Source organism: Podarcis muralis, chromosome 14 (assembly GCF_964188315.1).
Source record: "Podarcis muralis chromosome 14, rPodMur119.hap1.1, whole genome shotgun sequence".
NCBI classification, from domain to species: Eukaryota; Metazoa; Chordata; class Lepidosauria; order Squamata; family Lacertidae; genus Podarcis; species Podarcis muralis.
In genome coordinates this window covers 18689322-18716312 of record NC_135668.1, presented here as the reverse complement: position 1 = coordinate 18716312, position 26991 = coordinate 18689322, and the positions used below count along the sequence as shown (strand labels likewise).

At 43.9% G+C, this 26991-nt stretch overlaps 2 protein-coding genes across 4 annotated transcripts in view; one reads left to right on the top strand and one right to left on the bottom strand.

Moving 5' to 3' along the window:
* CEMIP (cell migration inducing hyaluronidase 1) overlaps positions 1 to 12530 on the top strand; it is a 170641-nt gene extending 158111 nt beyond the window's left edge. For all 3 annotated transcript variants that reach the window (XM_028705289.2, XM_028705288.2, XM_077918870.1), the window contains exons 24-29: positions 8 to 193; positions 2921 to 3125; positions 5197 to 5280; positions 6255 to 6412; positions 6752 to 6852; positions 7788 to 12530. In XM_028705289.2, the coding sequence (XP_028561122.2) occupies positions 8 to 193; positions 2921 to 3125; positions 5197 to 5280; positions 6255 to 6412; positions 6752 to 6852; positions 7788 to 7915 (862 nt within the window). In that variant the 3' untranslated portion in view covers positions 7916 to 12530. The remainder of the gene's footprint in view (positions 1 to 7; positions 194 to 2920; positions 3126 to 5196; positions 5281 to 6254; positions 6413 to 6751; positions 6853 to 7787) is intronic.
* A 2516-nt stretch (positions 12531 to 15046) lies between these two features.
* MESD (mesoderm development LRP chaperone) lies at positions 15047 to 23003 on the bottom strand. The gene is made up of 3 exons (XM_028706177.2): positions 22770 to 23003; positions 19954 to 20186; positions 15047 to 16983 (listed from the first exon to the last, which is right to left on the bottom strand). The coding sequence occupies exons 1-3, from the start codon at positions 22950 to 22952 to the stop codon at positions 16719 to 16721; spliced, it is 681 nt and encodes a 226-aa protein (XP_028562010.1). The 5' UTR covers positions 22953 to 23003; the 3' UTR covers positions 15047 to 16718.
* Positions 23004 to 26991: the final 3988 nt, after the last annotated feature.

The window sequence follows — 26991 nt, the reverse complement described above, 5'->3', positions numbered from 1 at the left end:
GTTTTAGGAATGATTGGATCCAAGTTGGGCTTTGCTATCCTAAAGGGACGACGTTTTCCATTCTCTCCGACATCCACGATCGCCTTTTGAAGAAAACCAGCAAAACAGGGACATTCTACCAGGCTCATGAGATGGACAAGCTTGAGTATCGATATGCTTCCAAGGGATACTACTATTGGGATGAGGACACTGGGTAAGGAAACAGCAAGCATGCCCTGTGTCCTAAAGCTCTCTGAAGCACAGAATTGCTATGGAGGATTGCAGAGATGTGTTGGGTACAGGGTTGTTTTTAACGGATGCACAAATGACATCCTTGTGTCTAGTCTATATGCCATCTTTCAGATTCAGCTCCGGTGGCAATTTCCCCGTCTTTGGTGATCATTCCTCTTCAACAAGCAAAGCCATGCCATTTTGGGTCCCTCTTCACTTGTTGCAGATTTTTGACCACCTTGTCATATGGAATGATCGATTTGCATAAGAACGTAAATTGGGGATCAGCCCAATGGCTGAGTCCAGCATCCTGGGCTCACAAGAGCCAGCCAGATGACCCAATGCGAAGCCCATGAAGAGAATTTGAGCACAACAGTGCTATCGCTGCTTGCAATTCCCAGAAATTCAGAGACACACTACTTCTGACAATGGAGGTGGAGCATACCCATTATGGCTAGTAACCACTGTAGCCACGATTTCCTTTGTACCCTCTGTTTTTAAAATAATGGGGACCTAATGGTATCCTCATTGGGACTCGGGTGGCGCTGTGGGTTAAACCACAGAGCCTAGGACTTGCCGATCAGAATGTCGGTGGTTCAAATCCCCGTGACGGGGTGAGCTCCCATTGTTCGGTCCCTGCTCCTGCCAACCTAGCAGTTTGAAAGCACGTCAAAGTGCAAGTAGATAAATAGGTACTGCTCCAGGGGGAAGGTAAACGGCATTTCCGTACGCTGCTCTGGTTCGCCAGAAGCGGCTTAGTCATGCTGGCCACGTGACCTGTATGCCGGCTCCCTCGGCCAATAAAGCGAGATGAGCGCCGCAACCCCAGAGTCGGCCACAATTGGACCTAATGGTCACGGGTCCCTTTACCTTTAATGGTATCCTCAAGCACTCTGCATAGAACACTTATACAGAATCAGACCATTGCATACCATCCAAATTTCTGCGATGAAAAAAGGGACTTCCTATTCCATTATTTTTATTATTCCCTGCCCATTTGCACTAGGTTGCCCCAGCCACTCTGGGTGGCTTCCAACATATATAAAAACACAACCAAACATTTAAAAAAACTGCCCTAAACAGGGCTACCTTCAGATGACTTCTAAAGGTTGTATAGTTACTTATCTCCTTGGCTCGGGGGGGTCACATAGCTCCATACCCTCCAACATTTCTCTGATGAAAATAAGGATGTCCTAAGGAAAAGCAGGACATTCCAGGATCAAATCAGAAACCAGAATGGCTTCTGTAAATACGGAACTGTCCCTGGAAAATAGGGACACTTGGAGGGTTTGCCACTGGCCCCTCTAGTTCAGTACTGTCTACACTGACTGGCAGCAGCTCTCCATGGCTTTGGGCAGGGAATCGCTCTGGGGCTGCCCAGGAGATGCTGCCAGGGATTTAACCTGGGACCTTCTGTGTGCAGTGCAATGCTGCACTACCGAACTGTGGCCCCAACGCAGACGGGAAGTACACAGTCGCTTTGTTACATCTGGACCATCGGCTTGGCAGCAGGGAACCAGCGGTAGCTGGGCAGCCAGCTAATGGGGTGTTGGCACTAGCAGTGAGCCCTGCTATCTTCATTTCCTCAAAAATGCCTTTGTGCCTACGTGGGGCCTGGGGCCACTTGGAGGAAATGAAAATGGGAGATAGCTGGAGCTTTGGCTGCCAGAGAACTTTGCTTCATGCCAAGCTGCCCAAAAAGTGTTGTTTTGTTTAAAGCAAGCAGGCAGCAGTGGTAACATGGAAAAGTGGAGGTCATTGACTGTAGCAATAAGGATTACCGTATTTTTCGCCCTACAGGGCACACCGGCCCATAGGGCGCACCTAGTTTTTTTTGGCGGGGGGGGGGGGATAAAGAAAAAAATTATTTTCCCCCCAGGCGCGGGGCTGGGGCGGGGGAAGCCCGAGCTTCCCCCGACCCTAGCCCCCAGAACAGGCTGCTATCCGCAAGCCTGGGGAGCCCGGCGGGAACTCCTGCCGGGCTCCCCAGGCTTGCGGACAGCAGCCCGAAGCCCGGGGTGCGCTTCCTGAAGCCTGGAGAGTGAGAGGGGTCTGTGCGCACCGACCCCCCTCACTCTCCAGGCTTCAGCGAAAGCCTGCATTCGCCCCATAGGACGCACACACATTTCCCCTTCATTTTTGGAGGGGGGAAAGTGTGTCCTATAGGGCGAAAAATACGGTAGATAAATAAGATCAGCCCCAACACCCAAGTTTTGAAAAGAAAAAGCTGGCCATCAGTGGCAGTGAAGGGCCTGGGTGCCGGCTGGGAGATTTTGTACAAAACAGCTGGAGGGCACCAAGTTGGTGCTGTCTGTCTTACATACACACTTGTAAATGTCAAATTTCTTGAGCAGCCTCCAATAGTATGAGATGTAGTAGTTGCACCTGGAAGTGAGAATGATGAATAAGAGAGCACCTGCCTGGGATGGATGAATAGAAATGCATAATTCACACATAATTCATTTAAAGCACACTCAATGCACATATAAAGCTCCCCCCCCCAAAAAAAAGATGTTTCCCCCTTCCAGAGATACAGTTCCAACATCCTTAACAAACCGGTTCCCAGGATTCTTTGGCAAGAGCAATGCGCTTTAATGGTGCAGTGGAAGGGTTCAATATCTGCCATTTTCAGGATGAGCTTCATCCTGTTCCGGCTACGGCAGTGTCACAGAGTCAGGGACACTCACGGCTCTTCCATCTTTTCCCAAAGGTTGCTGTTTCTCAAGTTAAAGGCTCAGCACGAAAAGGAGCCATTTGCCTTCTGCTCCGTCAGAGGTTGCGAGCGAATCAGGATCAAAGCCAACATCCCCAGGAAAGCAGGGTCCAGCGACTGCCAAGCGAGAGCCTACCCAAAATATGAAGAGCAACCTTCAGTGGATGTGCCGATGCCCAAAAAGTTGCCAAGCACACACCTGGTAAAGTAGCTGATTTACTGTTGCCATTTTCCTAGGTCTTTCTTTCTGATTAAATCAGTGGATAATTTCCCTTCTGGAAGCTCATCAAACATACAGTGGCACCTCTGGTTGCAAACGGGATCCATTCCGGAGGCCCGTTCGCAACACGAAAGGAACGCAACCCGCAGCGGCGCATCTGCACACGTTGCGATTCGCCGCTTCTGCGCATGTCATTTTGTGCATCTGCGCATGTGTGAGTGGCGAAACCTGGAAGTAACCCTTTCTGGTACTTCTGGGTCGCCGGAGGACACAACCTGAAAAAAACGTAACATGAAGCAAACGTAACATGAGGTGTGACTGTACTTCAGTCCCATTTTATGGGCAAAGTCTTAGTTTACCCAATGTGGAAAATCAACATTGCTGCTGAGAAACTAGGAAGCTGCTACGTACTGAATTAGACCATTAGTCCACCTAGTGCAGTGTTTCCCAACCGGTGTTCCGCGGCACACCAGTGTGCCGTGAGACCTTGCCTGGTGTGCCGTGGGAGGGAGGCGGGAGAGGCGGGGCGGCGGCGGCATCTCCTGCTGGATGCAAATCCAAACATGGCGGGCGCCTCCCTCGCTCCTTTGTAGGCGGACCATCGAGAGAGAAAGAAAAGGAGGCGAAAGAGCGAGAGAAGGCGCCTGCGCGGAAAGAGGAGCGAGCAGTGCGCCTGCGCGCCCGAGATCGCTTCTCCCCACCGCCCCTTGCTTCAAAAGAGGTCCGGGGACAGCGGGAAGCGCTTCGCGCTGCCCCCGGACCTCTTTTGAAGCAAGGGGCTGCGGGGAGATCGCTTCTCCCGGTGCTCCGAAGCGGGGCGGTGGGGCGGGAACCTCTCCCCCTGCCGCCCAGCATCGGAACGATGCCCCGATGCCGGGCGGTGGGGCGGGAACCTCGCACCCCGCCGCCGGGCATCGGAACGAGGTCCTGGACCTCTTCTGAAGGCAGGCGGGGGCAAAAGTCTTTGCTCCCCCCGCCTGCCTTCCCGGGACAGCGGAGACTTCTCCGCTGCCCCGGGCGATCTTAAAATGCTGGCGGGTGGGAGCGAAGCGTTCGCTGCCGACCCCCAGCATTTTAAAATCTCCTCGGGGCAGCGGAGACTTCGCTCCCGCCCGCCAGCATTTTAAAATCGCCCCGGGACAGCAGGGGCTTTTAAAATGCTGGCGGTCGGCAGCAAAGCCCTCCTGTCCCCGGAGCTTGCGGGGCGGGGGGTGGGAAGAAGGGCTTTTCTTCCCACCGCCAGCCTTCAGAACAGCCTTCTGAAGGCTGGCAGTGGGAAGAAAAGCCCTTGTCCCCCCCCCCCCAGCCTTCAGAAGAGGTCGGGGGACAGACTGTCCCCGGACCTGGTCTGAAGGCGGTTTCCCTAGGAACGCATTAATTGATTTTCAATGCATTCCTATGGGAAACCGTGCATCGCAAGACGAAAAACTCGCAAGACGAAGAGACTTGCGGAACGAATTAATTTCGTCTTGCGAGGCACCACTGTACTTTTTATATAGTCAATATAGGCACAGAGTTAAATTTTTTAACATTTTCTAATGGTGGTGTGCCTCGAGATTTTTTTCATGAAACAAGTGTGCCTTTGCCCAAAAAAGGTTGGGAAACACTGACCTAGTGTAATGTTGGCTACACTGGCTGGAAGCAGCTCTCCAGGGTTTCATCTTTGCTGTGTGCTACCTTTTCAAGGGTCTGGGGGGGGGGGGATACCTGGGATTATACCTTTAGGGTAGGGGGAGCAGTGTACAACAGCTCTCCTCCACTGGCTGTCAGAAGCTATTGCAAGAGAGGGTCCAGAATGCGCTCTATTTGCCTCCCAACGTTCTGAATGTCCCTTGTCAGATTTGTAGATCACTCCACGTAAGACTCCCCAAAAATTGCCAAGGAGTTAAATTCCTGGCAAGACATAAACTGGGGACGCCTCATTTGAAATAATGAACCACAAAATGTGTGAGTGTAACTGCCAGAATAAATGTATGTTTGGAAAAAAGCATGTCTAGAAGAATGGTTTTGAAAGTCAATAGATATACCAACTTTATTTTCTGTTTGAAACCAGAACAAGGACCATTTTGTAGAACTGAAGCTGGACAGCTACAAGACCAAATACTTCCATCTCAGGGATGATTTTGCGTATATCTCAGTAAGTCTTTCTTTGCTCTTGAGTAATACGCTGTATTTTTAACACACTCTATGCTTTAGAAACTTTTCATTATATTTTAACATAGCCAAAAGTCGTCTTCTATGGGGCACAATTTGTAACAGAATATATATAAAATACGCAGTCAAGGAAAGAAACTCGAAATAATTGAGAAAACTAACAGATCTAACAAAGGCTTATCTGGAAGAATCTATATTTGTTCCTGAATTCTTTTAAAGTACTGTTGAATGGAATCTGAATGGATTTCGTATTACTAGCAAGGCAAGTTGATATTTAGAATTGGGCTTAATTTTCTACCAAATCATAATTATAGCTGGACTTTGATGTTTCATTTTATACATGAACACACGCTCCTTGGTTGATATAAATATTATTTTTTTACATTTTGCTGCAATTTGGAACCAGTCTTATTTTCATAGCAGCAATAAGCTTGCCAATTTGTTGCTTTCTTGTCCTAATGCCCAACAAGACTGCCTTTGATTCTAAGGCAGTCTTGTTGGGGGGGAGGGGAGGAATATCCTGTAAGTTTTTAATATGCTATTATTACTGAGTGCTTTGGTCTGTTGGGACATCTCGCCAGCCTGTTTTGCCACATCATTTTCTAACAATACTTTTAAGCATTACTTGTTCAAAAAAAAGTTTTATGGGGTTGCTAGATACTTTATATTTCATTTCCCTGCCCCCTTTCCATCAGTGTTTCCAGATGCTTAATACATATGAAAATGGGGTGTGTGAAATACATAAATTTTGACTAATTTCCAGTGTTGCACCTTAAATCAACAACACAAAGTTAAACGTAAAGTTTGAAAATTTTCGTATTTCGAGGTCTGCCTCTTTCTCTTTTCTTTCTTTCATACACAATATTTCAAATCAGCCTCTACTTCTGAAAATCCAAAATTATCAACTGTTACTGCTCTGGTCTCCCTGATAACAGCAAGAACTGATTTGTTTCCCAGGTTGACGGCAGGAAGTTTTATCTCTCCGAAGATGGTATCCAAGTAGTTGTGATCAATGGGCATGATGGGAGATTTGTTGACCGGATGAATTTCAAAAACTCCGTTCTACAGGGAATCCCAGCACAGATGATCAACTATGTCAATAACATTCGGGAAAAGTAAGTTAATGAGAAATGAGGGCATTCAAGTTCTGGAAAAGTGGAAAACCTAGTGGTTGTAGATGTAGCCTAACAAGCCATATGCTGTCGTATAGCAGCCATGTGATTTTCTCATTGCTCCTGCAAACATTATACATACCAACCATTTCTGATAACAGATGTAAGGTGACCTAACTGGATGTGCTTGTTAAACTTCAGAATAAATTATGCATGCCTGGCGAGACATGACTTAATTGATACAGGGACCAGCACCCCAGAGTTGCACAACTGGTAGCTTTTACCAAATTAAATCACTCAGTGGAAGAATAAATGGTTTATGGATGCCTTTGTCTCCTGTAGTTCTATAGTGGTGATGACATCTAAAGGAAGGTTCATTTCAAGAGGTCCGTGGACTACCGTCCTGGAGAAACTTGGAGCACAGAGGGGCTTTAAATTGAAAGGTAAGTAGCTATTTTATAAAAGAACCTTTGTTAAAAGTGTTGATCGTTTCAGTTTACTGTGTTCTTCAATCTTTGGCCCCCAGGTGATCATCCTTCACCGCTGGCTAGGGATGATGAGAGCTGTAGTCCAACAGCTGGGGACCACAGGACAGAGGGCTAGAGGAAGTGTTGTACCACTTCAGATTTCAGGCTCAGCAGAACTGAGCTGCTGGATCTCCATTGAGTTTAAAGATGCGAAGGCTTAGATAATTCATGGGGAGAACAGTACCTCAAAAGCAAAATAATTTTTAGGAAGGGAGAATACCTCTTTAACGAAACAGGCAGCACACCTTTGGGCTTTTCTGTTGGAATGGCACTCTGAAATAAGATCCTGAAATCAGGTGGTGGCTGTTTTTTATTTAATGACCCTCAGAATTATTTTTGGCATCCCCAAGCGTGCTTGCATTTTTGTTGCCAAAGTTTGGGTTCTTCTCATTTGGGCAAGACTTCAGTTTTCAGGGAGAGGCTTTCATGCTTTGAATAGCTTCTTTGCCTCTGTTCCTTAGCCATGCCTGCGTCCTCTTGCCCTTGGTGGGATCTTTCCTGATCTGCATTATACATTCTAGCCGAGCTTCCATTATTGTGGTTTTAAGCATTCTCCAAACATTATGGAGATAAGTGACCCCCTGACTTTATCATTCAACTTCCTTTTTTTAAAACCAGTACCTTCATTTTTGAGAAGCCTCCCATTTTGAAGTTAAAGGTGACTATGTTGGACTTTCTTGGCAGCTGTCCACTTACAGACATGTTGTATTTGATAGAACCATGATCACAGTTCCCAATCATACACCAGGTTCTCAGACCATTTAAAATTATGTCCATAGTTGCCTCCTTTCTTGCTGGTTCCAAAGCAGTCATTTGGAGGTTCTCAACTATCCTTTTTTCCTTTCGTTCAGATAAAATGGGTTTTGTTGGATACAAGGGCACCTTCCGGCCCTTCTGGGTTACGCTGAAGACAGATGACGAAGCAGTGAGGATTTTCCAAGCTCTGCCAGTTCCAGTGGTAAAGAAAATGAAACTGTGAGAAAGTGACCTGCATTGTGTGTTCCCGCTCATTAGCACGCCCTCAATGGAAAATGCGTTGAGGCACAAGGCGTGCTCAAGATGTAGTATATTTTGATGATGTACATAGAAGAAACCTTATTGTGAATGGGTTAAATGGCCACATCAGACAACCAACATTCCGTAGGCAGTCCAGGATACAGTTAGTAATAGCTCTGTTTCTCTCGCAAGCGTATTTGTGATAAGAAAGGTTTGATTTCACATCATGTTGCCTTGGTGTACTGCAATGGTCTCCTTCATGTCTGCCCGTAGGAGTCTCAGGTTTTGAATCAGTAGAAATGTACAAAGTGTTCCTTCTCCGGTCTCAACTTTCCAGTCTCAACTTTCAGACACCTACTCAGGAAAAAACATGCACTTCTAAGTTGAGCTCCTGGCTATGTATATATGAAAATTTAAGCAGAAGTCAGTATCAGAGACAACGGCAAAAACTGAAAATGCTTTGTTGATCTCCTCACAAACTTTCTGGTGTGCTGGCATTCAATGTCAGCAGGACACTTCATAAGCACCGACTGATATCCTATTTCTGCCTGCGCATCAGCGATCCACTGAATACCTGAATGCCGCAGTTGTTCAGGGTATTGCAGAGGTTGCTGGATCTTCACAAAGAGTCCCTTGTGACAAAGGACCAAATCACTGTGGCCAAGGATCAGCTTATGAAGGACAAATGTTATCAGTTTCTCAAAGAAAAAATTGTGCTTGGGCTTCCCGCTACCAGCCACTTTTTTAATAATAAAAGCACAACAAAGTATGCCCCCCTCACCCTGCCAATATGTAACTGCTTCAGAAGTGAGGCTGTCACCCAGAAAGCATTTTTTAAAAAAAGAATTAAAAAGGGAGGAGAAAATATTTATGGGTCATCAACAAACTGCCTTCAATGTGTGCTTTTTTTTAAATTGAGTGACTGATTGGTCTCTACTAGTAACTGACCATTCGCAATCTGTAAAATGGCTTTTCAAAGGTTGCATTGTAGAAATACTGCTTTCCGAGAGCCTTGGGGAGGGTTGTGTCTGTGTGTTCGTCACTCCAAGTATTCTACCCGAAATAGCTGGTCCTTTTTCGGAACTAGATGTATAGTGTTTTGTATATTTTCTTAAAGCTCCTGCTGAAAAAGATTTAATTTTCTATTAATTTATTGCAAAAGGCACAAAGAAGATTAAAGCTGAAGAGATAAATGCTGTTATGGGAATTATTATTTTTTTTGTGTACAATAGGGTAAGGTCATGGAAATGTTTCTTCAGCTAATCTGCTTTGCACTTGAAAACTTCAAAGGGCTGCAGAATGTGGTACTTCCCTTGGCAGCCAGTTTTGTATGAGGACAAAAACTCTTGGAATGTTACTTCCAAATGTTTTCGCTTACAACTTAATTAACATTTAGTTGTTTGGAATACACATTTATTGGAATAAAATTTCAATGCAACTCTTACATGCGTGTGTACCGTTTACTGTGTTGGATTATTTTATCACAATGAACTGATAGCACAGACCATCATCAGCCACAAACAATTGATCTAAACCTGCCAGCAAAATGCACATTGTCAAGTCTAAAGATGGTGTCATGTCACTTAGACCCTACCCCAAAGGTGTGTAGCATCAGTAATCCCACCATGAGACTATTTCCCTTTACTGCCACAACCCTCCATGGCAGGAGGCCCTTCAGATCCAGAACCTTGACTTATCCAGGTATAACTGCTTGTTTGTTACGCTCCCTCTCCTCTCCACAATGGAGAGGCCAGCAAAGAGCGAGGAGAAACTGTGCTGACATTTGCAATAAAGACCATGGCTCCTTGTGTAGGTACCATGTTACCTGGTCAATTCTTTTCTGTCAGCAGCTCTCCAGGTTCTCGGGCAGAAGGCTCCATCATCACCTGCTTTACAGGCTAAAAAGTCTGACTTTGAACATGGTAATTCTGTCCCTCTTAAATGAGCAGGGCCAGCCCAAGGTACTTTTGCCACTTGAGGCACAGCACAAAATAAAACAAAGACACACACCCCTTCCATACACAGAAGCTGACAAGCTCTCTTAAATCAAAGGCGAACTCAAGCAATCTTCACTTTCCCAAACGAGATAACCATCCATTAAAATTCACACTTCTAAGTTTTGCAATACAGTTCTCTAGCCACATAACGTGTACAAAAATGTACACAGTGAGGTAAAGTGTGCATTTTCTTTTGCATATTTTCACTAACATACAAAAATGCACTGTATTAGGGGAAATCGCTTTGCAAAAAAAACCATGTACTAGGCAAAACTGCATTAGGAGAAACTCACATTAAAACACTGGTGAGTTTTCATGAGAATTTGTTTTAAAAAATAACCTCGAACTGATATGAAAATGTGGAAAACGAGAAAGAATACTAAAAAGAAAAATAGAGAAACTGAAGTTGACAGATTCACCCTTCCCAAACCTGCACCGTTTGAATTATTTTATATTGTTCACGATCACAAGATTCCCATGCACAGAGGTGTTGTAAGCCTCCTCTGGTTTTTTCATGTCTGGATAGAGAGGTATATATACTGAAGGCACCAATTACAAAGGGAAGGGTGATTGGTTCCTTACAACAAATTGGTGCATATTCACCAATGTGCCCTATAGAGCAGAAATGTAAACAATCCTGCACTTTGGTCCCAAGCAACTGAAATACCAAGGGCAGAAATCCTGTCCAAACTGTTGCTCCATCTCAGGCATATCCAACAGGTAGATTGTGATCTACTGGTAGATCACCAGACACCTGTGGTAGACCGCAAGATGCTTAGTGACCCCCCCCCCAAGAAAGCTTTGGTTCCCCTAAAATAAGCTCAACAACTTTACCTCCCCCCAGAAAAGCTCAACAACTTCGCCTGTCAGTAACAATGGGTAGATCACAGCCAGTATTTTTATAATGTGAGTAGATCACAGTCTCTTTGGAGTTGGACGTGCCTGATCTATCTGAAATGACAGCCCTGCCTGGGGTTTTTACTCGGTCACTGCTCCTTTGTACAAATCTAATTCACACACTTAAAATCACCACTGATATTTTAAGTTTAGAACAGAGATGAAGCGCACAAAACTCACAGTGTGCGGGTCTAAAGAAATCAAAAAAATTTGAAAACCTGGCAAAGGCACTTGAAAACCTGCTAGGTGGCCATTCTGGAAGGGAAAGCAAGCAAATACAATCAGACTTGGACTTCAACAGCAGAAATTTACTGTGACATTTCCTTATGCTCGACCACCCTCTAGTGGTTCGCTGCCGATAACAGAGCATATCCACCACCTACATCTCATAGGCTTAAAAGATTTAACTCCAGACAGAATTCCCGCTGCTATAAATGCAAGGAAACCCAAAGACAAAGGTAAACTTGAAAGATGAACACATGATCTCTCAAAGATGCAAGCAGCAGCTGCAGAAACATCCTGCCAAAGCTCCAGGCACTCATAAGGCAAGAGGAAGTTTGCTTAAGCAAAGAAAAGCTCTCATGGGATCCACCTGATGGACTTGCATACATGAACAGAACAGCACACATAGTCACACCTAAATAAAACAGACCACTTCCAAGGGGTTTTAACGGCTCAAATAGTCAAGCTAGCTGGTGGCACTTTAAAAATGCAGCTAATTTCTTATTTATTCTGTATTTACATAAACATAGTAAGAACAACCCAATATTGCCTCTCTCCCCCATGCCCCCATCCCTCTGAGAGGGCTTATTTGAGACATTTGGATCTGAAGATTGGAAGTTAGTTGGCTGTCACCCTAGTGAATGTTTTGAATAATTTCTTTTATGTAACTGACCATCAGAAAGTTGGAAGTCCTTTTCCCCCTTCTCCCTTCCCTTCCATCTTTCCTTCTCTCTCTCTTTATTTGGGGTCCTCTGTTCTGGGCCATTATCCAAGGATTACACGCACTCAAAGCTGGTGGAAGACTTTCCAGAGTGAGAAACTGAGAAGAAAATTCCCAGGTGAGAACTGGCAGGGTCCACCACTTTCAGTGTGAGACGAGGGTTAAGAGATGACTTTGAGAGAGGAGACTGAATTTTTCTCTTCTTTGTCTTTCTGTTTCTAGTTTCTTTTATCAGTGTATTACAAAAAAGCTTTAATAAAATCTTGAGGCGGCTTATTTTCTGCAACTAGCATTGCAATCCTATGCATGTTTACTCAGAACAAAGTTCCACTGTGTTCAGTGGCATCTGTCTCCTAGTAAGCATGTTTAGATTTGCAGCCCATGGGTGGAGGTGGCTCCTGGGAAGGCAACCATCATAAACCAGGTAGGGTAGGAAGCTTGTGGTTATTCTTGACCTCTCTAACTTCATGCCATTTAAGCCCTTATTGCCTTAAAACTTTATTAAAGTTTTGTTATTATAAACCTGCGCCTTGGATTAATTTCCATGCAGCTAAATACCAAGTGTATCGTGTGATCAAAAACCACAAGATGGTGTCCACTTCAAACACGCTACAAATATTTTCTAGCTGGGTTCTAGAACTACTTCAGGCTCACTCTAGAGCTTGTATGCCTCCCGTGGAATTTGTTTTACTTTTAACAGCAGACTTCTGTCATGCAACATCCAGAAGAATATGTTTAAAGTTAAAATGAAAAAAAAGAAAGATGTTAACTGATTAAGTTAATTTTATGAGAAAATTAGTTTTGGAAAACTGTTACAATGATATACACTGAAACTCAGCTAGGGGGATCTGAGGAAGTCAAGTAACAATGTTACTAAGATTGCATTAAGTATAACTAAGATCTATGTTTGTTTGTTTGTTTCAAAATTTTGGAAAATCAATAAAAATATTTTGAAAAACATCCAGCTTCTTCTAAATGTTCGGATTAAAAACATGTTTGCCACATGACATAGGGCCACTGTCAGAGAGACATGGGATTTACAAAAGCATTCAGGAGATACATAGCAGCTAATTAGAAAAGGTTGGGACGCGGGTGGCGCTGTGGGTAAATGCCTCAGCGCCTAGGGCTTGCCGATCGGAAGGTCGGCGGTTCGAATCCCCGCGGCGGGGTGCGCTCCCGTTGCTCGGTCCCAGCGCCTGCCAACCTAGCAGTTCGAAAGCACCCCCAGGTGCAAGTAGATAAATAGGGACCGCTTACTAGCGGGAAGGTAAACGGCGTTTCCGTGTGCGGCTCTGGCTCGCCAGAGCAGCGATGTCACGCTGGCCACGTGACCCGGAAGTGTCTCCGGACAGCGCTGGCCCCCGGCCTCTTGAGTGAGATGGGCGCACAACCCCAGAGTCTGTCAAGACTGGCCCGTACGGGCAGGGGTACCTTTACCTATAATTAGAAAAAAGGTACACCCCCCCCCCCCGTATTTATGTAAACTCCTACATTAATAGTGTTCTGTGTACAGAAACTGTTCTGATTTATGGTACTCATTTGATTTTCCTGTTCCTACATTTTCACCGTTACTTGAATGAGTTGCCCTTTAAGTTCCACCCGTCACTCACCAAATCTGCTACAAAGAACAGAATTACCTCTGTCTCTTCGCCGCAGTGCTGACAAGAGTGGATGTCACTGGCCATATGCCAACCGAAGAGATGAAAGCAAGATCAGATTCTCTGTCAAAGGGTGCTTTGTCCTTGAAATGGCTGTAGGTTTCACAACAATGGCATTAATCAAGCTGAGAAAAATAGTTTCGCTCTGGCTGCTCATCTACTTACCTGTGTATGAAAGCTGCCTTATACCAAGTCAGGCCACTAGTTCGTCAAAGTAATAGTTTTCTCTATTCCAACTACTAATGGGTCTCTAAAGTTTCAAGCAGATGTCTTCTCAGTTGTGTTAAGTCCGCTCTCTTTCCCCTGCCTCCCTCCACTTGAATTGGGGAGTCTGCACATGCAAAGAAGATGTTGGAGTTATGGGCCCCATAAGTAGAAAATGTCTAACAAATTAAAACACACGTGATTGCCCTTAAATGGTCAAAGAAACTGACAAAATCAATTCTGAATAATTCATCTTGCAGAGCCACTCTTCTAAAACTTTCACAGAACTGAAATCTGCATAAAGATCAATCGCCACAATTGCAGTTGGGAGTTGTGTGTAGAGCAGTCACACGACCTTAGCAGAACCAGAAGACCAAGGCACGATACAGCTAACGATTAAGCCTTGCCAAAAAAACAACAACAACCCACCATCAAGAATTGCTAGCCTGAATGCTAGCCTGGACACACTGATGGCTTGAAAGAGGCACACACAAAAGCAAATGCTTCTCAGCTCAAATGCTTCCCAGCCAAAGGCAACCAGGTGATTAGTGAGATCTTCAAGGCCCAGTGACTCCAACACAAAAGTGTTCCCCTCCACTAAAATCAGAGGGATATAAAGTATGTGAATTTGGTTGTTTCATACCCTGCATTTTCTTACTGTCCTGCAGGGCATTTTGCAGCCTGCTAAGCTGCCACCTATGCTTATGCCTTTTGTTTGTGTCCTAAAAAAAGCTGCCACCTAGTTACCTGGAAGAAATTTTTACTTAGCACAGGTGACCGGCCAGCTTTTCATCAGACAAATTTAGGAGGCATGATATTCGAAAACTGGCATCTTTTTAAAAGCACATCTTGCATGTGAGTTTTAAGCGCCTCTGAACAACAACAAAAAATGCGTCCACATTTAGCTCAGTTGGTAGAGCACGTGACTCATGAGTCTGAGACCCCCATTGGGCAAAAAATTCCTGCATTGCAGCGGGTTGGACTAGATAACCCTTGTGGTCACTTCCACCTCTGTGATTCTATTTCTCAACATTACCCTGTTCTTTTGTAACAGCAGAATGGAACGCAGGAGAGCCCTTTCAAAGCAAAATCCCTAAAAATCAAGTAAAAATGAAAATAAAACCCGTGGGGGTGGGGGTGGGATAAACACAAGTTTCAGGACAAACACAGTACTCAGCTATTCATTAACATTTAACTTCTCATCTCCTTCAGAACCTTGAATTAGGCCAGGAGAGAGCTTTTATCAATGGTATTCATATATAAATGGTCCAAGAATCAAGAGGGTAGAAGCCAATGAAGGCTTCTCAACATCTGAATTTGGCACTTAATGGTGACACCTAGTGGCCACTCTGAGCAGATGCAGACATCACAAGACAGCTGTGTCCAGACACAGGATTCCACATGTCAAACAGAAATTTGTTCTGAAAAAGGTACAAATTTATTGACATTCCGGAGGGAGTGTTCATGGTGACAGCAATATTTCCCCAATTATCTACCAACTTTATATATGAATGAACAAATTAGGGCACCCAAAGTATTGGAAGTATTTTTGGCACCGGAGAAATACAAGCTATATTCAAAAAGAGCAAACGTGGCCTGATCTAATATGGTGCGGTGTCCACAAATTGGAAATAAACTTATGCACCAAGGCAGTATTCTTTCAAATTAACATTAAGAAGGAAACCAGCACAACCTCTGTGTTTAAACAGAGAAAGCCCCCAGTTTATAGTCACTGCAATTCTGGAATGCCTTGAGCCCAATTGCAAATGAATAGCTTAACTCCAATTCAATTTTGGCCTGTAGATGTTTGCCATGAGTGCTACAAATAAGGGGTGGGGTGGGGGGAAGAACTTGTATAAAATTGTATAAAAGCCTTGAAAATCGTGTTGGCATTCAAAAAGACTGTACAGTGGTACCTTTATACTCGAATGGTTTGGCTCCTGAACAAATTGGCTCCTGAACGCCGCAGATGAGTGTTCCAGTTTGTAAACATTTTTCGGAAGCCGAACGTCCGACGCGGCTTCCGATTGAGTGCAGGAAGCTCCTGCAACCAATCGGAAGCTGCACCTTGGTTTTTGAACCGTTTTCGGAGTCAAACGGATTCCTGCAACAGATTAAGTTTGACAACCAAGGTACCACTGTAGTCAGAAATAATTTTCTTCCAAATGGAATACTGGTCAAAATTGACTTAAGAACCTTTTGGAATTAAGCTCTTCAATCAGTGTCAGGGTTAATTCCATCTTGATACATTTGCTATTCTTGTTACATTCCTCTTACTGGACTGGCTCATCCTTTTATCACATGGCTCAGCCTACTGCCAGATTTTCTAAACTACAACTTCCAACAGCCACAGCCAGCACGCCCAATGCTCTGAAAGTGATGAGAGTTGTGGCCCAAAACATCTGGCGGACAACAGGTTGAGGAAGGTTGGAGTAAGTGAACTGGCCCACCATTAGTCTATGGAAACCCTAAATCTGTTAATTCAATAGACAAGTTTATTCCCACTTCAGTTGGGCATTTGACCACCAGCAGTGAAACCAACTTACATAAAAACACTCATGGCATGCATCAAACCTGTGCTTTCCAGAATCTGCTTTGGCACCACAGCTGACACTCTGAGATTGCCACTTTCAAGAAGGGGTATCATTTATTTTCATTAATGAAAATATTGCAAAGGTAGAAACTCCTAGAAAGTTAAGTCTTGTTTCTTATCACCAACGAAACGTTCACCTTGTGGACTCCTCCAAAATAGCTGACGGCTGAATTCCTACTGCAACAGCTCTTCCCCTCTCATCCTTGCAGGAATGTTCGTAATACTGAAGGTAAACACACAGGTGCTTGTTTTAAACTTTTAAACAGACAACTGTTTGGAAAAACCCAACTGCTTGAAAGTAGACAAGGCACAATATACCAACTCCAGATCTAAAAGAAGCAATCCACTGATGTTAAGCATTAACGTTGCTGTTACTGAACAAATGCCTCTCATTAATAAGTAAACTGGTCCCTTGATTTGAAACCCAGAAAGGCCACCCTATTTTCTCCTTCCTAAACTTCCCACCAAACCTCCTCTACGGTCAAATTAACTTATCAGAGCTCTTCTTTTGGTTTGGTTGCACGGTTGTCGTCTTTGAGGGGTCCGTGTTTCTTTTCAGTATCTTTTTTCTTTTTGGATTTTTCGGGCTTGGTCTCATTTTTCCCTTTTTCGCTTTCCTTGGCTCCTTTACCAGGGTACACCTGACCTTCCAGTGTTACGTCCGCACACCTCTCCTGTTTTATCAGAAAGTCTTTGATCTCCCACGCATAGCCTCCGTCCCGCAGCATAAAGATGGCACGATTTGAACCGACAATAAACCTAGGTTTTAAAAGGGCATTCAATTAGTGCCTGGCCTTTGATGTATTGAAAATTTATGTTTCAGGTAGCGAAGAGCCTCCGCCCCACCCCTTGCAAAAAAAGGAACGATAAATAACCCCAAGGATTAAGTGGCATGTTGCATTTCTTAAAAGCAAGAGGTGTTTGTCTCAGAATGGAGGGGGAAACAAAACTTGCACTGCAGGATTTATTACCTTCATAAGTAAGAATATTATAATTTACTACCTTGTGAAAATACAGCCTATTGCATTTCTTATTCAAATTTATGGTAGAGAGGAGACACACAGATGCAGCAAAGGATGAGGAACCTCAGGCACAAGGTTGAATGTGGCTCTCCAAGCCTCCCTATCTGGCCCTTGGAACCATTTTCATCCTGCACTGGCCCTGCTTTGCCCGCTGAATGTTATTGCCTAGCAAGAGAATCTGTCCCTGAACTGTGATATGGCCCTTTGCCATACGGTACGTGCAGAAACTATCTTACTGTAGAAAGGTAAAGTTTGCATTTGTTTCTCTGCCTCTTTTTGCCTCTGGCCCAGCCCACGATCAGCATGTGCACTCTGGATGTTGCCCAAAAGGGAATGCGGACACTGGATTGAAAAAGGATCTCCCATCCCTGCTAAAAGAGATGGGTCTCAGCTTTATTATAGATGTAAGGGGAAAATGCAAAATATCTGGCTAACAAATGCTTAGGGGTTAAAAAAAATCCTCTACATATGCTAATGTTAAAATGTTGGCTTATATATTAAGATTTCATAGGAATTTATCCTTGTAGTACACTTAAATAGCTCCATGTTGTCAAAGCTGGATAGCTGGGTAGGATACAAGTGAAGTCACGTACAGTAATCCCTCCTACTTCTGTCAAGCATATTTTTTATGAGTTACACCTATCAGGTGCAGATATTTGGTTCCATGGCTTTCTTGGGAGGAGCTGAAAACAACACAATAAAGAGCTGCTCAGTTCCACAACAATTCCTCCCATAGAATGGTGGAAAATTCAGGACAGGCAAAAGGGAGCACTTCTTCACACAGTGCGTAATTGAACAGCAGAAACCACGGCTGCCAGATGTGGCGGGGGCCGCCAATTTGGACAGTTTTAAAAGGGGATTAGACAAAATTCATGGCAGCTAAGACTACAGATAGCAACCAGTCACAATGGATACATTTCTCCCTCTTATACTGGAAGTAGTATCTCTGAATATCAGCTGCTGGGGAACAGCAGCAGAGTATGGTTGGGTTCGTGTCCTGCTTGCTGGCTTCATACAGGCATATGGTTGGCCACTGAGGGAAATAGGTATCTGGACTAGATAGGGCTTTGAACAGGGTGGCTTTTCTTACATCATTTCTTCAAATTCCAATCGGGGGCGGGGGGGACGGGACACACACACAGACATATTTGTATCCAAAGGGACAAACAGTGTGAGAAGAATACTACCTATAAATAGCCACAAACATCCATTTTCACAGCCCACTGGCAAATTGTAACAGGTTTTAAAGTCGACTATGCTTTTCCAAACTAATCCAAGTGTGTTTCTACGACAGTTAAGTCCTACTATGTTCAATGGGACTTATAAGGAAGGGGGATTTGGAAATATGGCCTAATCTGGAGCTGTTATTGTTGGGCCGAGTTGCTGTGGTGGGAATGAGGGTTGCTGTGTTCTCGGGGATGTTGCTTTTGTTTCAAACATTGCAAGCTTCGGATGGGATGAATTGTTCCAGGAGGTGGCAGAGGGACGTCTCTAGATTTGTTTGGCAGGGCAGGAAGCCACGAGTAAGATTTAAGATATTGACGGATGCCAAAGAAGGAGGTGGACCTGCCCTGCCAGACCCCTAAACTTTGCTGTGAACCATCTGCTTTTTGCTGGCTGAGAGAATGGTTGCTGCTTGAAAGCACTGAAGGGTTGGACAATGGCAGATGAAGTTGATGGACTATATGGAATTGGCGGAAATGACTGGCAAGATCCGAGACCAGGGAGAAGAGTCGGGGGAAGAAGACTGGAAAAAGTTTAAAGACTATTTATAGAAATATGGTAAAATTAATGAATGTTAGAAGAATGTTGGAATGAAGTTATATGGCTTTAGTAGAAATGTTATAAGGAATTAAGTATAAATAGATTAATAGAAAATTAAACGAAAAAATAAGGCAAGAATGTGTTAAGATAATTATAGGATAGGAAACAGAGGAAGATGGAAAGGAATTGCTGAAACAATAAATAGAAGTGGAATACAAAAAGGGAGGTGTGAGGAGGTCGTTGGAAATAAGCGAATGAAAGTTAGGATATTGAAAATGTTTGAGGCGTTTTTAAATTGTTTTTGTTTGTTTTTGTTTTGTATGTAGTGTTTTTGTATTGTATTTGTATTGTTCTTTTTTTCTTTTTTCTTGTAGTGTTGTGTTGAAGTTGTTTGAAAAGTAATAAATATCATATATATATATATATATATATATATATATATATATATATATATATATATATATTTGCTTTATATGGTAGGTTTATATTAGATTGCAGCCATGATGGGGTCTAATTTATTTCCTTCCTCATATAGGAAAATTTGAGACTATTTCAACAGTTTATTTTTTACCAAATGAAAATTGCTAGGATTTTTTTTACTAATTTTTAATAAAATTCCACACTGCTTTAGACTGCACTCAGCAAGAATAAGCACTGTGCCTCTGTCTCAGGAGGGGGAAGGTTACATCAAAGGAAAAAGACAAAATAAAGCTATTAATTATGATAACTTTATCCATCTTCCTAACTGAGCATGCCATTCTTTTGAAAACTTTCAAACAATTTTTCATATCCTCATTAATACAGATCAAAATACAGGAAAGAAGGTATTAATTTCAAACATGCAGTAATTTAGGTGGTCATACATATAAACACAGCCCATACAAAATGAAGATTAAACCAGGCAAGTGAGGGCAGGTGTGCAACTCCAAGACAAAAATCTTACCTTTGTACGTCATAGTTGGCATTGAAAAGACTTCCCTGCCACAGATTAGTAATTTGCTCTGTCTCTTTTTCTGTAGGTTCTCCTGACACAGTGACAAACATCATAAGAGTCTTCCCTTTCTTGGTCATCTTCAAGATACTCTCAGGCTTGCCCGGGTCAAGTTGGGAGAAGTCTATTGGTGCAGATGGACGCTTGTGCTCAGGAAGATCTCCTTCTTCTATATCATCATCTTTCTGTGTTGGAAACAAAATACAGGAACACTTAAGAATGCATTGGAACAGGCTGTTGTATCCTGATGCAACAAGGTATGTCTTAGAAAAATTAGGCTTATTGAAAGATCTCAAGTTTAGAAGACCATGCACACTTTGTATGCATATGTAGAAACTGTTTGTCTAATGCAGCTTTCTACTTGCTGAAATAACAGAACACAACTTTTTTCTGTTTCAGAAATAGAAATCTGGTTTTCAATTTAGCACTCTGGATGAGTGCATGGCATTACTTTATGTGCCAAGCAGCTCACTCAACAAGCTAGTTAACAGCACCAGAGATCACGGAGGGTCTGGATGTGGGAAGCAAAATGAAATATTAATTCAGATAAGGGAGCACTAATGAGAAAACTAATTTAAAAATAGGTATTCTACCTACATGAAACTCATAAGCAGTTTCAGACTACTCCTGGATCCAGCATTGCATTTAGACAGGTGGGGGCAGTTAACCTGGGAAAAGGTTAACCTGCTAATCACATGTGCATTGGTTACTAAAGAAATTGGGCTGCTACAATACAGCCTATGTTGGGCTACCCCTGAAGAGTGTCTAAATGCCTATTAGTGCAAAACGCAGAGCCAAATCATATGAAACTGCTGCTTTATTCTGCTATGCAAAATGCACTGGTGGTTGTTACTACAAAAGCAAAGAGGGGCGCTAATTACTATGGAGTTCTGCTTATAGTCTTTTAAAACTCTTCATTAGGCCTGCTTCCTGTTCCTTATTTCAGAGAACAGTTCCTAATTTAAAATTTAAAACCCATACTCTGCTCAAAGCAGCATGCATATACGAATCATAGAATTGTAGAGTTGGAAGGGACGCTAAGGATCATCTAGTCCAACCCCCTGCAATGCAGGAATAGGCAGCTGTCCCATGTGGGGATCGAACCTGCAACCTTGATGTTATCAGCACCATGCTCCAACTGAACTATCCTGGCACACTCTTGCGCTCTCTCTATAACACACACACATATACATATATCATAAAACAAGCAAGCATATATGTATAACATAAAACAAAACTGAAACAGTTCAAGCTGCTGAACTTAATATTACGTTTATGAACCTGAAAACCCCAACTTAAGTTTCACGCATTTCAAGGACAGTACACCCCAGTAAAAGTACTGGAAGTGTTCTGACTTCCGTAATACTGTACAGTGGTACCTCGCAAGACGAATGCCTCGCAAGACAAAAAACTCGCTAGACGAAAGGGTTTTTTGTTTTTTGAGCTGCTTCGCAAGACGATTTTCCCTATGGGCTTGCTGTGCAAGACGGAAACGTCTTGCAAGTTTGTTTCCTTTTTCTTAACACCGTTAATACAGTTGCGACTTGACTTCGAGGAGCAACTCATAGCATGCGGTGTGGTAGCCTTTTTTGAGGTTTTTAAAGACTTTGGTGATTTTTGAAGCTTTTCCAAACCTTTTCCGACACCGTGCTTCGCAAGACGAAAAAAATCGCAAGACGACAAAACTCGCGGAACGAATTAATTTCGTCTTGCGAGGCACCACTGTACCTGGTTTTCTTATAGTCTCACAGTGCGGTTGCCAACCCTACTCTTCCCCAATGAAGACCAATACACTCCACACATGCTCAGAGGCAGCCTCTCCTTCAGGACTATTTCCTCACCACCCCCACATTCAATTAAACGAGCTCTAGGCTGGAACCTCATCCCCTTCAAACCAACCTCTCTCCCCCTATTCCCCCTTGGCCTGTGCCCATGCCCTACTTGGAGCACACCCACTGAAATTAATGGACTGGGCCCACACAAGTCACACATGCTTTCTGCTACTGCTGATTTTAATCATCTCCCGAATGCTTTTAAATGTCTTGCTTTAATCTGTCCTTTATAAAAACAACGGAAAATGTTTTTGTTTTACATTTAAAAAAAAAAGCAGTTGAGAATATTTATATCCTGCTAAATGGATAAATAAAAATAACTTAAGCCTGGATAGCCCAGTTGGTTAGAGCATGTATAGGGAAGCTTCTCCATGTGTAATGTTATATTATATTTGTGTGTATATACATATAGAGCTACATATATACATATATATGCATATATGCAGGTTTTGGTGTCCTCGGGTGTCTTCCCGTGTAAAAGTTATATATATGCATATATATATGTATATATGTAGCTCTATATGTATATGTGTGTATATATATATATATATACATATATGATGAAAGCAGCCCAGAGTGGCTGGGGAAACCCTGTCAAATAGGCGGGGCACAAATAAATAAGTAACAATAACAATGCTGATAACGCTAAAGTTGCAGGTTCGATCCCTGAATGGGATACCTGCCTCTAACTGCATTGCAGGGGGCTGGACTAGATGATCCTCAGGGTCCCTTCTAATTCTGATTTATGTCAGTTTTCGGGGGGGGGGCAGTTTTGGACTGGGGTTGGATACAACCCTTGGCGTGCGCAACGAACCTGCACTCCAGCCCCAAATCCTTGCCAAGGAACTAGACGAGGAAGACGGTGGGGACCCCTCCCCCGACCCTCACACCCATTTTGGGGTCCCCGCTGCGCCCCCTTTTACCTCACGGACATACCTCCCACTGCTCCAGCAGCCGCGCCATGTCGGCGTCGTTGTAGTCCCGAATGTCCTTTTTCTTCTTCTTCTCCTTCTTCGCCTGCTCAGGGGACTTTTCCTTCGGCTCTTCGGCCCCGGAGGCCGCGGCCGCCAAGGCACACAGCGCCAAGACCAGACCCAGCCATCGGTAGGCCGCCGCCATCTTGTCCCGACGCGCGACGTCGCCGGCACTGGCTGGAGAAGGTTCTTCCGCCCCGATCCCGCCCCCTTGCCAGTTCTGCGCATGCGCCGGGAGGGAAGTGGGCGGGGCAACTAGATTTGAAAGCTACAGGCGGAGGAGGGTGGGTGAGTGGGAAGGTGCCGGAAGGAACGAGGGGCAGAGGGCTGTACCACTTCAGACTGCGGGGGGACCGGGACGAACCATGTTTTCGAAATTGAATAGAACAAAACTCCTTTACATTTGTTTCTGAAGGGAAAGAGGAAACCATATTTCTGGGTTGTGGAACGCCCTAGGATCTTTGGATGAAGGGCTGAATACAAATTTAATAAAAATAATAATAACAATAACAACAATAATAAATAAAATATAATTATGATGGTGGTGATAATAATACAGTAATATCGTATTCCGTGCTCCCAAGACACTCAGAGAAGCTGAGAACTTTAGGTGCAGAATCCAGCCAACCATGCAATCTCCTTAATGCCTTTTCTTATTATTTTAAATTTATATACTGCCTTTCCATTTCCAGAAGAAATACTATGGTGGCTATCAAACACATGAAGGCCAGTGGCAAAATAATAGGAACAAAACATTTTATACTTAAGAAAGCCTAGCAATTATCGAAATTCTGTGTTTTTATTTTAATGTTGGTCTATCTAACCCAGTATTGTCTATATTCCCACCATCCCTGACCGCTGGTCCCACTAACAATGGATGATAGGAGTTGTAGTCCAAAAACAGCTGGAGACCCAAGTTTGGGAAACCCTGGTCTACACCGACAAACAGCAGCTTGGCAGAAAGATGGTACAGTATATGAATAAAATAACTAAGTATCTTTTCTGTTTCCTGATGTTGTTGATATTCTAGGTGTTGTGTGTGTGTGGTTCCCCCAGGGAGAGATTGTTATTTGCTGAGGCCAAGACAGCCAAGACCACAACAGACATCATTGAAAAGGGACAGCAACTCCCATCAACATAGCTGTCAACGTTTCCCTTTTTTTAAGGGAAATTCCCTTATTCCGAATAGGATTCCTCGCAAGAAAAGGGAAAAGTTGACAGCTATGCCCATCAATCTCTCTACTGTGAGGATCCCAAAATTACACTGGCTTGCTATAGCTAGGATTGCTCAACAGAAAGTTACTTTCCCAAAAGCAGCAGATAGATATTTGCTTCTGAAGAAGAAAATAAAAGTATGTAACTTTATTAGCGCTTTGTGCACAGAAAAGTCACCAGTTTGGTGTACAGACAAACATCATTTTACGCGCCAAATGCAGGAACACAGAAGACAATGTTTTTAGTCACAATGTCTTATTAGGCTGAAAAACATAAGGACTTTTCAGGGCAGTCTGCATGGATAACATGACTGATTAAAAAAGAGAGTCACCACCATGAACAGGAATTTGCAGGCGCACCCTTAAGGCCTTTTTTTTAAAACAAAACAAAACATCAAAGGAGACTACAGTGCACAAGCACAAAATAAGCGGACCCCCACCCTTCCTGAGCTGGACTATATAATTGAAGTGTTATGTCCTGCAGTGACTCTGGGTGCCTTCCGGAGTATATAAAAATGCTTTAGATTGACTTTTCACAGAGGCATTATTTGTATTCTCCAGACCCATAGATTAGCTATAATTTTTAAAGTAGCCCCATTGCTTTCGATAGGACCATCTCCATTCACACCAAATCATGCCTTGAAATGGCAAGTAGAGCTTAATTTAGTTGCCGAAATATACATAAACATGCCATGGGAGAAGATGTAGCTCAACGACAAGACAAGGCGCTTGCACGATGAAGGTCCTAGGTGGAGAACCAGTGGCCCACCAGTGGACTCCAACTCCCATCAGCCCTAGCCAACGGTCAGGGATGATGTGATGATGTAATGTTTTTGATTTTTTTTAAAAAAAATATTACAGTTTTAAAACTTTTCTGTTTAGGTGAGCCTACCTGGACATGCAATATTAGGCACATTTGTTTCCAAAACTGTTGGTTTTATCTTTATTTTCACAATTTTATACATCTAAAGGTAAAGGTACCCCTGCCCGTACGGGCCAGTCTTGCCAGACTCTGGGGTTGTGCGCTCATCTCACTCTATAGGCCAGGAGCCAGCGCTGTCCGGAGACACTTCCGGGTCACGTGGCCAGCGTGACAAGCTGCATCTGGCGAGCCAGCGCAGCACATGGAAACGCCGTTTACCTTCCCGCTGGTAAGCGGTCCCTATTTATCTACTTGCACCCGGGGGTGCTTTCGAACTGCTAGGTTGGCAGGCGCCGGGACCGAGCAACGGGAGCGCACCCCGCCGCGGGGATTCGAACCGCCGACCATGCGATCGGCAAGTCCTAGGCGTTGAGGTTTTACCCACAGCGCCACCCACGTCCCTTTTATACATCTACTTGCTTTTAAAAGTTTGCTTTTAATTGCTGTTTTTAACGGATCATAGAATAGTGGAGTTTGAAGGGACCCCATGGGTCATCTAGCCCAACCTCCTGCAACGCAGGAATCACATCTAAAAATCCCTGACAATGACCATCCGACCTCTCCAGTGAAGGAGAGTCAGCTTATACTATTTTATGTAAACCACTGAGATTTTCTTCATTAAATCTTGCTAAATAAATAACTAGAAGTAAATAAGTTATCACATCCTAGTTTGTGAGGGAAGTGGGAAAGATACATGGAGCAGGGCCTAGATCACGGTAGGGGACCCCTGTTCTCTCCTTATCAAGCTTATTCTTGCTTGCCTCTCAGGGATACATTAAAACACTTTTCTTGAACCATGCTTTCAATCTCCCACAGGCCTTTATGTGCTCACAGCTTGTTAAATTGTGGTCTGCTAATTATCTTTTATCACACATTGTTTTGGTCATTTTATGTGGACTGTTAACATCTCTGTAAAGCCTGAGCAGCTTCCAACAACTAATGGCAGGATGCTGATACAGTGGTACCTCGGGTTACAGACGCTTCAGGTTACAGACACTTCAGGTTACAGACTCCGCTAACCCAAAAATAGTACCTCGGGTTGAGAACTTTGCTTCAGGATGAGAACAGAAATCGTGCGGTGGCAGCGGGAGGCCCCATTAGCTAAGTGATAGCAGTTCGAAAGCATGTCAAAGTGCATGTAGATAAATAGGTACCACTCTGGCAGGAAGGTAAACGGTGTTTCCGTGCGCTGCTCTGGTTTGCCAGAAGCGGCTTAGCCATGCTGGCCACATGACCCGGAAGCTGTACGCCGGCTCCCTCGGCCAATAAAGCGAGATGAGCGCCGCAACCCCAGAGTTGGTCACAACTGGACCTAATGGTCAGGGGTCCCTCTACCTTTACCTCAGGTTAAGAACTGTTTCAGGTTAAGAATGGACCTCCAGAACGAAATAAGTTCTTAACCCAAGGTACCACTGTATATTCCTTTAAAAGTTGTTGTTTAGTCGTGTCCGACTCTTCATAACCCCATGGACCATAGCATGCTGCGTTAAAAAGTAGTAGTAGTAAAGTGTTCTCTAGCCTAGTTGGCCAACAAGAAAATCACAATCCAATCAGGTGGCAGTGTCCACAGGCTGACCCCATTAGGTTTGCATGCTTGTCATTTTCTCCTCCATAAGTAGAAACCAAAAGAAATGCTTCTATATTTGAAACCCTCCAATAAACCACTGGCAGCGCCCATCTCAGAGCTCGAAAGATGCTCCTGATTTTTCCAACACCGGTGGGAAAGAGGCAGAGACCTCTGCCTGGTTCCTTAGAAAGCTATCCCAGATTTCAACAGGACTTCCAAGTAATGTTTGCTGACAGCTGGGAAGCTAAGGTTGCAAAAGGGGGCGGGGATAGATTATGCTCCTTTAATTAAAATAAAAATCGGGGGTGGGGAATCAACGGGCAGGCTGGGCTGAAAACACAGGCCAAAACCTTCCCACGTGTGAACCAACAGCCACGGCTCTCCTGCTCCAAGCGCATCTGCGTGCGTAAAAGCGCAATCGAGCCGGCGGCCACAGCAAGGGCGCCGCCGCCGCCTGTTATACCGGGCGGTGACACCGCCT

What these genes read in the sequence shown, in the direction of transcription:
- MESD (XM_028706177.2), bottom strand. Translation starts at nt 22,952, where the DNA reads ATGGCGGCGGCCTACCGATGGCTGGGTCTGGTCTTGGCGCTGTGTGCC. An exon ending in GGCTGCTGGAGCAGTGGGAG is followed by an intron (nt 20,187 to 22,769) that starts GTATGTCCGTGA and finishes TTTCCAACACAG; the next exon opens with AAAGATGATGATATAGAAGA. An exon ending in GCCAACTATGACGTACAAAG is followed by an intron (nt 16,984 to 19,953) that starts GTAAGATTTTTG and finishes TTTAAAACCTAG; the next exon opens with GTTTATTGTCGGTTCAAATC.